Here is a 13,010-nt window from a genome sequence, read left to right as displayed (position 1 = left end):
TTTTTTTGAGATGGAGTCTCACTCTCACCCAGGCTGGAGTGCAGTGGCATGATCTCAGCTCACTTCAACCTCCACCTCCTGAGTTCAAGTGATTCTCCTGCCTCAGCCTCCTGAGTTGCTGAAACTACAGGCACACCCCACCACACCCGGCTAATTTTTGTATTTTTAGTAGAGATAGGGTTTCACCATGTTGGCCAGGCTGGCCTCAAACTCCTGACTTGAAGTGATCTACCCGCCTCGACCTCCCAAAGTGCTGGGATTACAGGCGTGAGCCACCACGCCTGGCAAGATTTAGACTATTTTGTTGTTGTTGTTGTTGTTGCTGCTGCTGTTGTTTGAAACGGAGTTTTACTCTTGCTGCCCAGGCTGGAGTGCAATGGTATGATCTCAGCTCACTGCAACTTCCGCCTCCCAGGTTCAAGCGATTCTCTTGCCTCAGCCTCCCGAGTAGCTGGGATTACAGGTGTGCGCCACCACGCCCGGCTAATTTTTTGTATTTTTAGTGGAAACGGGGTTTCACCATTCTGGCCAGGCTGGTCTCAAACTCCTGACCTCAGGTGATCTGCCCACCTCTGCCTCCCAAAGTGCTGGGATTACAGGCATGAGCCGCTACACCAGGCCAAAATTAGACTTTAGGAAAGTTTGTATTGGCCCCTGTGAGCTTGACAGCTTCCAAATACTTAAAGACTTTTCTGATTAGATGAGTGGTGTTATTAACAAGTATGATTTTTTGGCTATTTTATAAGAAAATGTGTCAAAGTCTGGAAGATCTGCATAACGAATTGGAGCAATATTTTCCAAATAACTAATGAACCATGTTACAAAACAGGTACCATAGGTAAGAGAACCATTCAAAGAACAAGACAGACTAGTGAGTTTTAATTTAATAGATTAAATTCAGACTCAGATGTGAGATCCACCTATCTTCTTTTAATCCCAGCATTAAAGAAATATGCAAAAAATGAAAACATTGCCACTTTTCACACTAAATATTTTGTTTTGTTTGGAAAACATAACTGATTTATGTTAACATATAGTTCATTATCTTTTTTTTTTTATTTTTCATTTTCTGAGACAGAGTCTCACTCTGTCCCCAGGCTGGGGTGCAGTGGCCGGATCTCAGCTCACTGCAAGCTCTGCATCCCGGGTTCCCGCCATTCTCCTGCCTCAGCCTCCCGAGTAACTGGGACTACAGGCGCCCGCCACCTCGCCCGGCTAGTTTTTTTGTATTTTTTTAGTAGAGACGGGGTTTCACCGGATTAGCCAGAATGGTCTCGATCTCCTGACCTTGTGATCCGCCCGTCTCGGCCTCCCAAAGTGCTGGGATTACAGGCTTGAGCCACCGCGCCCGGCCAGTTCATTATCTTTAAATGAATTAAATGAATATTTCCTTTTTCCTAGATTTAATTTATAATACAGTTAATATTGAAGGATATAATCTACATATGCAAGAGCTCTTGGGGTTCTCAATAATTTTTTTTTTTTTTTTTTTTTTTTTTTTTTTTTTTTTTTGAGACGGAGTCTTGCTCTGCCACCCAGGCTGGAGTGCAGTGGCTGGATCTCAGCTCACTGCAAGCTCCGCCTCCCGGGTTTACGCCATTCTCCTGCCTCAGCCTCCCGAGTAGCTGGGACTACAGGCGCCCGCCTCGTCGCCCGGCTAGTTTTTTTTTTTGTATTTTTAAGTAGAGACGGGGTTTCACCGTGTTAGCCAGGTGATGGTCTCGATCTCCTGACCTCGTGATCCGCCCGTCTCGGCCTCCCAAAGTGCTGGGATTACAGGCTTGAGCCACCGCACCCGGCCAATAATTTTTAAGAGCATAAAGGCATCCTGAGAATAAAAAGTTTGAGACTGATAGCTATATACAGCATTCCACTCTAACACAATTTATTTTTCCATACACCTAATGATGGACATTCTGGTTGCTTCCGATAGTTGACTATTATGATTAGTGCTGCTATGAACATTCTTGTACATTTCTTTTAGTGGAAATAATTACTCTTTTCTATTGGGTATGCACATTGGAGTGAAATTGCTGCATCATAGGATATAAATTTCTTCAGCTGTAGTTGACATTATGCAACGATTTTCTAATTTAGGCCAGGTGTGGTGGTTCATGCTTGTAATCCCAGCACTTTGGGAAGCTGAGACAGGCAAATCACTTGAGGTCAGGAGTTTGAGACCAGCGTGGCCAACATGGTGAAGCCCCGTCTCTACTAAAAATACAAAAATTTGCTCAGTGTGGTGGTGGGTGCCTGTAATCCCAGCTGCTTGGGAGGCTGAGGGAGGAGAATCGCTTGAACCCAGGAGGTGGAGGTTGCAGTGAGCTGAGATGTGCCAGTGCACTCCAGCCTGGGCGACAGAGCAAGAATCTGTCTCAAAAAAGCAAAAATAAATAAATAAATAAATAAATAAATAAATAAACAAACAAATAAATAAATAAAATTCTAATTTAAAATTTCATCAGGCTGTCAGAGAGTTCTGATTCTTTACATCCTTATCAACACTTGCTATTGTCAATATTTTTATGTTTAGTCATCCTGGCATGTGTGTTTACATCGTAGTATAATTTGCAATTTCCATAAGGAAAAATGAGGCTGAGCACTTTTTTATATGTTTATTGGCCAACTGGATATCTTTAATAAACTGCCATCCAGGCCTTTTGTCCATTTTTACTGATTTTAATGTAAAAGTCATGTAACATAAAACTCACCATTCTAAGCATTTTCATGTACACAATTCAATAAGTTTTAGTACATTCTCAATGATGTGCAACCATCACTATCATCTAATTCCACAATGTTTGCATCACTCCAGAAAGAAACCTAAAACTCACAATCACTTCCCACTTTCCCCTTTCCCCTATCTGGGCAACTACTAATCTGTTTTAGGTCTCTGTGATTTTGCCTAGTTTAGACATTTTATATAAATGGAATCATACAATATGTGACCTTTTGGGTTTTGCTGTTTCCACGCAGCATGTTTTCAAGGTTCAGCCAAGTTGTAGCATTCATTTCTTTTTATGGCTGAATTGTATGGATATACCACATTTTGTTTATCCATTCATCAGTAAATTGGACATGTGGGTGATTTCTGGGTTGTCTTGTTTTTTTTTTTTTTTTTTTGAGACAGAGTCTCGCTCGGTCACTCAGGCTGGAGTGCAGTGGCACGATCTCTGCTCACTGCAAGCTCCGCTGCCTCCCGGGTTCACGCCATTCTCCTGCCTCAGCCTCCTGAGAAGCTGGGACTACAGGCCCCCACCACCATGACCAGCTAATTTTTTTTTTTTTTTTTTTTTTTTTTTTTTTTTTTGTATTTTTAGTAGAGATGGGGTTTCACCGTGTTTGCCAGGATGGTCTTGATCTCCTGACCTCGTGATCCGCCCGCCTCGGCCTCCCAAAGTGCTGGGATTACAGGCGTGAGCCACTGAGCCCGGCCTGGGTTGTCTTTTCTTAATGATTTATAGAAACTCTTTGTAAGTTCTATATATGACCAAGTTATGCATTACAGATGTCTTCACCCACTCTAGGACTGGCACTGGCACTTTCATTCTCTTAGTAATATATACATATATTACTATATATACATATATGTGTAATATACGTGTGTGTATGTGAGTGTATATATATTTTTTCTTTTTTTTTTTGAGACAGAGTCTTGCTCTGTCACCCAGGCTGGAGTGCAGTGGCGCAATCTCAGCTCAGTGCAGTGCAACCTCTGCATCTCAGGTTCAAGTGATTCTCCTGCCTTAGCCTCCTGAGTAGCTGGAATTACAGGTGTGCACCACCACGCCTGGTTAATTTATATGTTTTAAGGAACAAAAATTCTTTGTTTTTGAGACGGAGTCTCACTCTGCCACCCAGGCTGGGGTGCAGTGGCACCATCTCGGCTCACTGCAAGCTCCGCCTCCTGGGTTCACGCCATTCTCCTGCCTCAGCCTCCCGAGTAGCTGGGACTACAGGCACCCGCCACCACATCTGGCTAATTTTTTGCATTCTTAGTAGAGACGGGGTTTCACCGTGTTAGCCACGATGGTCTCAATCTCCTGACCTCGTGATCTGCCTGCCTCGGCCTCCCAAAGTGCTGGGATTACAGGCGTGAGCCACTGCGCCCGTCAGGAACAAAAATTATCAATTTTAAGTAATCCAATCCCAAGGTTACGAAAATATACTCATATTGTCTTCCAGAAACGTAATTTTTTTTTTTTTTTTTGAGACAGAGTTTTGCTCTTGTTGCCCAGGCTGGAGTGCAGTGGTGCAATCTCAGCTCAATGCAACCTCCACCTTCTGAGTTCAAGCAATTCTCCTGCTTCAGCCTCCCAAGTAGCTGGGATTACAGGCATGCGTCACCACACCTGGCTAATTTTGTATTTTTAATAGAGATGGGGTTTCTCCATGTTGGTCAGGCTGGTCACAAACTCCCGACCTCAGGTGATCTGGCCGCCTCGGCCTCCCAAAGTGCTGGGATTACAGGCGTAAGCCACTGCAGCCGGCTAGAAATTTAACTATTTTACTTTTCCTATTGAGATCTATAATCCACCTGGATTACATTTTCTGGTGTGAGGTCAGAATCAACCTTTCTATTTTTCCAGATACCCAATTGACTCAGTATCATTTACTGAAAAGACCATCCTTTCCTTACCTTTGTCTTAAATCAAATGACTGTATAAATTAGCCATTTTCTCTGTAGTCCGCTCCCATATATATTTCAACTCCTAGAACTGTATTGAAACAGCTCTAGCTAAGGTCACCAAGAATATCACCTTGCCAAAATCAGTGCTCAAGCACCCATTCTTACTCTACCTAACTCTTCAGCATCACAACACACCTAATCAATCCCTTTGCTTCCTGTATAACATATTCTCCTGGTTATCTTCTTTTTTTTTTTTTGTTTGAGAGGCGCAGTCCGCTGCTGTCCCAGGTGGAGTGCAGTGGCGTGATCTCGGCTCACTGCAAGCCCGCTCCCGGGGTTCCCGCATTCTCGCCTCAGCCCCTCACCGAAGTACTGGGACTGACAGGCGCTCCGCCACCCGCGCCCGCTAGTTTCCTTGGTTTTTCTTTGTTTGGTTTTTTTTGTTTGGTTGTTTGTTTGTTTTTTGAGGCGGAGGCTCGCTCTGTCACCCAGGCTGGAGTGCAGTGGCCGGATCTCAGCTCACTGCAAGCTCCGCCTCCCGGGTTTACGCCATTCTCCTGCCTCAGCCTCCCAAGTAGCTGGGACTACAGGCGCCCGCCACCTCGCATGGCTAGTTTTTTTGTATTTTTAGTAGAGACGGGGTTTCACCGTGTTAGCCAGGAGGGTCTCGATCTCCTGACCTCGTGATCCACCCGCCTCGGCCTCCCAACGTGCTGGGATTACAGGCTTGAGCCACCGCGCCCGGCCTTCTCCTGGTTATCTTCTTGCCTCTCTGACCACTTGTTTTCAGTTCCCTTTAACACATCCTCCTCCTCTCCCTGACCTCTAAATGTTGGAATGTCTCTGGCCAGCCCTCCTCTCAACCTACACTCTTTCTGTAGGCTTAAATACAACCCTTACACAGCTAGTCTTACAATATACCTCTAGTATTTTTAGAAAAAAAATTGTGGTAAAATAACATATAAAATAGAATTTACCACCTTAACCATTTTTAAGTGTATACTTCAGTAGTCGTATGTGTATTCATATTGTTGTGCAACTAATTTTCAGAACTTTTGCATCTTGCAAAACTGAAACTCTATACTGATGAACAACTCTCCATTCCCTCCTAGCCCCAGCTACTGGCAACCACCATTCTGCTTTCTGTTTCTGTGAACCTGACTACTCTAAATACCTCATATAAATTAAATCATGCAGCATTTGTTTTTTGGTGACTGGCTTACTTTACGTGGCATACCCTGTCCTTAGGGTTCTTCAAAGTTACAGCATGTGTCAGAGAGTCCTTCCTTTTTATATATTTTATTATTTTTTTGAGACAGAGTCACTCCTGTGGCTTGGGCTGAAGTGCAGTGGTGCGATCTCAGCTTGCTGCAACCTCCTCCTCCAGGGTTCAGGAGATTCTCCTGCCTTAGCCTCATGAGTAGCTGGGACTATAAGCGCTCAGCACTATGCCTGGCTAATTTTTGTATTTTTAGTAGAGACAGGGTTTCACCATGTTGGCCAGGCTGATCTTGAATTCCTGACCTCAGGTGATCCACTCGCCTTGGCCTCTCAAAGTGCTGGGATTACAGGGGTGAGCCACCGTGTCCAGCCCAATGTCCTTCCTTTCTAAGGCTGAATAATATTTCATTGTATACATATACCACATTTTGTTTATCTATTCATCTATTGATGGACACTGGGTTGCTTCCAGCTTTTGATTATTTTGAATAATGCTGTTATAAACATGGGTGTAAAAACATCAGTTTGCGGCTGGGCGCGGTGGTTCACTCCTGTACTCCCAGCACTTTGGGAGGCCGAGGTGGGCGGATCACTAGGTCAGGAGATGGAGACCATCCTCGCCAACATGGTGAAACCCTGTGTCTACTAAAAACACAAAAATTAGCTGGGCATGGTGCTGCGTGCCTGTAGTCCCAGCTACTCGGGAGGCTGAGGGAGGAGAATCGCTTGAACCCAGGAGGTGGAGGTTTCAAAGAGCTGAGATCGTGCCACTGCACTCCACCAGGTGACAGAGCAAGACTCTGTCACGAAAAAAAAAAAAAGGCCGGGCACAGTGGCTCATGACTGTAATCCCAATGCTTTGGGAGGCTGTGGCGGGCGGATCACCTGAGGTCGGAATTCGAGACCAGATTGACTAACATGGAGAAATGCCATCTCTACTAAAAATACCAAATTAGCTGGGCGTGGTGGCGCCTGCCTGTAATCCCAGTCGCTCGGGAGACTGAGGCAGGAGAATTGCTTGAACCCAGGAGGCGGCCCTTGCTGTGAGCCGAGATCCCGCCATTGCACTCTAGCCTGGACAACAAGAGTGAAACTCTGCCTCAAAAACAAAAACAAACAAAACAAAACAAAAAACCCCATCAGTTTGCATCCCTACTTTCAATTATTTTATGTATATACCTAGAAGTAGAATTTCTGGATTATATGGCAATTCTATTTGTAATGTTTTGAGAAATTACCATGTTGTTTTCCACAGTGGCTGTATGATACAGCTGGGATATGTGTATCCTCTCTAAATCACATGTTGAATTGTAATCCCCAGTGTTGGAGGTGGGGCCTGGTGGGAGGTAATTGGATCATGCCAGTGGTTTTCTCATAAACAGTTTAGCACCATTCCCTTGGTGCTATCCTCATGATGGTGAGTTCTCATTAGATCTGGTCCTTGAAAGTGTGTGGGCGGGGTGCGGTGGCTCACCCCTGTAATCCCAGCACTTTGGGAGGTCGAGGCGGACAGATCACCTGAGGTCAGCAGTTCAAGACCAGGTTGACCATCATGGTGAAACCCTATCTCTACTAAAAATACATAATTAGGCACATCTTATATGGCAGCAAGCAAGACAGAATGAGAGCCAAGCGAAAGGGGAAACCCCTTATAAAACCATCAGATCTTGTGACACTTACTACCATGAGAACAGTATGGGGGAAACTGCCCCCATGATTCAATTATCTCCCACCTGGTCCCTCCCACAACACATGGGAATTATGGGAGCTATAATTCAAGATGAGATTTGGGAGGAGACACAGCCAAACCATATCACAAGGGATAGGAAAAAGAGGAATGGGACAAATATAGCTATAAAGAGGTAACACAAGGGAGTCTTGTGATGGTATTGTTGAGTACTTTGACTGTTGTGGTGGTGACACAAGACTACATGTGATAAAACTGCATAGAGCTATAAATATACACACAGAAATGAGTGCATGTATAACTGGTGAAATCTGAGTAAGTTCTATGAATTGTAGCAATGTCAATTTTTTGGTATGGCATTGTACTATAGTTGGGTAAGGTATTAACCCCGGGGGAAGCTGCAAAAGGGGTGCAGAGGACTCCCCTGTACATTTCTTTGCAACCTCTTGTGAATCCATAATTACTTCAAAATAAAGTTTTTTTTTTTAAAGAAAATCCATGCCAAGGAAAAAGCCTAACCAGGTATTAAAAAACTGGTAAAAGAATGTTATCTTTACATGAAAACATGTATGAGAATATGTATCATTTTTCCATGATTCCTCTCTATTAGATTCCTAGGGCTGCCATTAACAAAGTCCCACAAACCGGGTGGCTTAAAACAAAAAAAATGTATTCTCTCACAGTTCTGTAGCACTTTATTTATTTATTTATTTATTGAGACAGGGTCTTGCTCTGTTACTAGAGTGCAATGGCAGAATCATGGCTCTTTGCAGCCTTGACCTCCCAGTCTCAAGCAGTCCTCCCAACTCGGCCTCTTGAGTAGATGGGACTACAGGTGCATGCTAGGCTACAGATAGGGTGTCACTATATTGCCCAGACTGGTATCAAACTCCTAGGCTCAAGCAATCCTTCCACCGTGGCCTCCCAAAGTGCTGGGATTACAGGCGCGAGTCACCACGTTCAGCCTATAGCGCTTCAATGAGTCATAGACATCATCAAAGAACTCTGGCCTATAGAATGGATCTGCTCTTGGCCTACACACCCCAAACTTTCCTGGTTGATCTCCTTTCTTCTCAATCATCCCTCGGCCATCTCTACCTCCTCAATATAGTCATATATTACTTTCTCTAATTTTCCTAATTTCTAATCAACACTATTTTTTTGCCTAGTGATTCTATTAGAATATCCATCCATGTATTCTTGATCCCCTACTAGATTGAAAATGTCTCTATAACACTTTAAAAATGTATTCCCATCACCTAGCAAAGCAACTTGTATGAATCTTTTATTTATTTATTTTGAGACAGCATCTTGCAGTGTCACCTAGACTGGAGTAAAGTGGTACAATCTTGGCTCACTGTAGCCCCAAACTCCTGGGCTCAAATGATCTCCCACCTCAGTCTGCTGAATATCTGGGACTCCAGGCATGCACCACCATGCCTGGCTAATTTTTTAATTTTTAATTTTTTGTAAAGACAGGGCTTTTGCTATGTTGCCCAGACTGGTCACAAACTCCTAAGCTCAAGTAATCCTCCCATCTGAGCCTCCCAAAGTGCTGAGATTACAGGTGTGAGCCACTAAGCCCAGCCTGAATCTTTAAAAAAAAATTATAAACAGTCTGGGCACAGTGGCGCATGCCTGTAATCCTACACTTTGGGAGGCTGAGGTGGGAGGATTGCTTAAGGAGGTCGAGACCAGCCTGGGCAATATAGTGAGACCTCATCTCTGCAAAAATTTAAAAAATTAGCCAGGTATGGTGACATGTGCCTGTAGTTCCAGCTGCTCAGGAAACTGAGGTGAGAGGATTGCTTAAGCCAGGGAGGCAGAGGTTGCAGTGAGCCGAGTTTGCACCACTGCACTACATCCAGCCTGAGTGATAGAGTAAAACCCTGTCTCAAAACAAACAAACAAAAATTAATAAACACTGTAGATTGTGTCCTTTGATGTACAGAAGTTTTTAGGTTTGATGTAGTCCCATTTGTCTCTTTTCGCTTTTGTTGCCAGTGCTTTTGGCGTTATACACAATAAATCGTTGCCAAATCCAATGTTATGAAGCTTTTCTCCAATATTTTCTTCTAAGAGTTTTTATTGTTTTAGATCTCATATTTAGGTTTTTTATCCATTCTGAGTTAATTTTTCTATCTGGTATAAGACAAGGGTACAAATGTATTCCTTTGCCTGTGGATAATCCAATTTTCTCCATGGAAGTGTTGGCACCCTTGTCTAAATTCATTTGACTATTTATGCAAGGGTTTATTTCTGGGCTCTCTATTCTATTCCGTTAATCTACAAGTTTACCTTTATGCCAGTACCACACTGTTTGATTACTATAGGTTTGTAATATGTTTTGAAATCAGCTTTTCCCTAAGTATTTGATTTAAAATAACCCTGCCAACCCAACATTCTGACCAGCTGGTCTGCTCCCTGCAAGGGCTTCCTGTGCTTGTTCACTCACCTGGGCACCATCTTCCTGTCTCTTCCCTCACAACCATCCAGGGCTCCTTCCCTTGCTCCAATGAGGAGATTATGGCTGGCTTAGAAACAGAAAGTCCTAGTTATAAGAAAAGAAATTGAGATGAGATGGAAATGAATGTATCCAAATACAGTAATTTAGAACTAATTAAAATAAAATAAATCACAGATAAAATGGTACTTGATAAGGGATAGAGAGGAAATAAAGGAGAAGAGATGAAATCCTCATATTCAGATGAACACAGGATCATAACAAACAAAGCAAACAAATAGGCAATAAAATAGTACTTAAATTTATGTAAGCTTTCTCTTATTTTGTTGTGAGGAAAAAAAAGAAGCTTCCTGAGATACTGTTTTTTAAAATTTTTTTTTTGAGATGGAGTTTTGCTCTTGTTGTCCAGGCTAGAGTGCAATGGCACAATCTCGGCTCACTGCAACCTCCACTTCACGGGTTCAAGTGATTCTCCTGCCTCAGCCTCCTAAGTAGCCAGGATTACAGTACACCTACCACAGTGCCTGGCTAATTTTTGCATTTTTAGTAGAAACGGGGTTTCGCCCATATTGGCCAGGCTGGTCTCAAACTCCTGACCTCAGGTGATCCACTCGCCTCAGCCTCCCAAAGTACTGGGATTACAGGCATAAGCCACTGCACCCGGCCTCATATTTTTTAAATGTTAACTGTACAAAGTTCTTAAAAAATAACTTCCAAAGGCAAATCATTTAAAAGAGAATACAGGTCAGGCGTGGTGGCTCACGCCTGTAATCCCAGCACTTTGGGAGGCCAACGCGGGTGGATCACTTGAGATCAGAATTTCGAGACCAGCCTGGCCAACATGGTGAAACCCTGTTTCTACTAAAAATACAAAAATTAGCAGTGCCTGGTGGCGGGCACCTGTAATCCCAGCTACTCAGGAGGCTGAGGCAGGAGAATTGCTTGAACCTGGGAGGCAGAGGATGCGGTGAGCCAAGATGCGCCATTGCACTCTAGCCTGGGTGACAAAAGTGAAACTCTGTCTCAAAAAAAGAAGAAAAAATTAAAAAGGCCGGGTGTGTTGGCTCACGCCTGTAATCCCAGCACTTTGGGAGGCCGAGGCGGGTGATTACCTGAGGTCAGGAGTTTGAGACAGCCTGACCAACATGGAAAAAACATGTCTCTACTAAAAATACAAAATTAGCCAGGCGTGGTGGCGCATGCCTGTAAACCCAGCTACTCGGAAGGCTGAGGCAGGAGAATCGCTTGAACCTGGGAGGCAGAGGTTGCAGTGAGCCGAGATCACGCCATTGCACTCCATCCAGCCTGGGCAACGAGAGCGAAACTCCATCTCAAAAAACAAATAAATAAAATTAAAAATGAAAGAGGACATTTATTATAGGAAATGGAGTGGTATTCCTTTGAGAATAGTAAATGAACCTTTATTACTCCAGCCCACCACTCTTACCCAGGAAAGAAAAAAGCTTCACTCCTGGAACCCACATGTCTAGTTTTAATCTTATGCTAGTACACTGGTAGATTTAGTACAGTGGACGTGAAAAAAAGACAGAGTGCTTTCTTTGACAGCGTTATGCTTTAACATTGCAGATTTCCAATTCTGCCCCTTAAACACCAAAGAAGAGTTATTATAAGAAAGGACCAAAAGAACATGTAAGGATGGGGAAAATGAAAATGTCCCTCCATTTAGCTGTGCTTGTTTCTACAATACATAAAGAGAAAATTCATCCAGTTATTTGAAAGCTAGCCCTAAATTAATAGGGGAGAAAGAAGAAATTCCAAGTAGATTGTGAATTGTTAGAGGAATTCTGAATTGTCAGGTTCTTAATTTTTAGATAACTTTACCAAGTGACACCAAGTTGCTATAATTCTCCAACATCACCTCCTTGTACAAATTCCTCTGTGCTGGGTTCAGGCATTCCCATTCCTCCTGAGAGACATCTATAGCCACATCTCTGAACATCACCAACTCCTAAAATGACAAATCATAGTACTATTTTTGAAATTATAAGAAACATTTTTAAAAAGAAAAGAGAGGTGCTAAAAGAAGGTACTGCAAGAAAGGAGACAGTCTACTGAATATATAGGCTAAGCCTGGGACACAGGTCAAAGAGGAATTTAGTGTGACTGAAGTGGAGTGCCCACATGTTCTTAAACAATTCAATTTCTGCAGACACATCTTCTTGTATAGGTGGGAAACTCCTGTTTATCAGTCATCTCGAAATTAAGAAAATAAGTACAGGCTCCCAATTAAATTAAATAGTTAAAAATGTTTAAATCTTTCCAAAATGTCTAATTAAAATCTCTATCTTGAGAAAAATAACTTGAAAATTTTACTTCATGATTATGACTAACATGCCATAGGCATTTTTAGTTTTCCTGCAAATTCCTTAGTAGACATCTGGTGCAGATTATATTTTCCATAGATAGACACTGCTGTATCTTGCGTCGCATATATTCTTCTTCAATTTAATCTTGACATCCCCCTTCCAATTGGTGTAAAGTTATGTGTCCCCTTCTCTTGAACCTGAAAGGACATCTTTCAACCTATAGACTTACTCAACCTATAGAATATGGCAGAAGTGATTATGTGACTTCCGTGGTTAGATCACAAAAACATATCATACTTCTGCCTTACTTTCTTGGGATGTTTGTTCCGGAAACCCACCCACCATGTTCCTAGGAAGCCTAACCAGCCCATGGGATAGCTCATGGGGAAAGGAACCAAGCCTCCCTAAACAACAGTCAGCAACAGCTTGCAAGCCATGTGAGGGAATTATCTTGAAAGTGGGTCATGTAGTTCCCAATCAGACCATTTCAGCTGATACCACATGGAACAGAGGTGAGCCATTCCTACTGAGCTCTGCTCAGATTGTGGATTTGCAAGCCCAACCATGATTGTTGTTTTAATCTACTAAATTTTGGGTTGGTTTATTATCTAGAATAGTTATTGTAACTGTAATATGATTTTTATTGGTAGCATAACATTTGAATTTTTTTTTTTTTTTTTT

General features: G+C 42.8%; 1 protein-coding gene across 1 annotated transcript in view; it reads right to left on the bottom strand.

Moving 5' to 3' along the window:
• ZNF461 (zinc finger protein 461) overlaps nucleotides 1-13,010 on the bottom strand; it is a 32,218-nt gene that overhangs the window by 8,067 nt on the left and 11,141 nt on the right. The window contains 2 exon segments of the mRNA XM_017887341.1: nucleotides 9,994-10,089; nucleotides 11,845-11,971. Of these exon segments, the coding sequence (XP_017742830.1) occupies nucleotides 9,994-10,089; nucleotides 11,845-11,971 (223 nt within the window).

Source organism: Rhinopithecus bieti, unplaced genomic scaffold, assembly GCF_001698545.2.
Source record: "Rhinopithecus bieti isolate Rb0 unplaced genomic scaffold, ASM169854v2 scaffold_17677, whole genome shotgun sequence".
Lineage (NCBI taxonomy): Eukaryota > Metazoa > Chordata > Mammalia > Primates > Cercopithecidae > Rhinopithecus > Rhinopithecus bieti.
The sequence above is the reverse complement of the archived record's forward strand: the minus strand, read 5'-3'. Positions and strand labels throughout refer to the sequence as shown.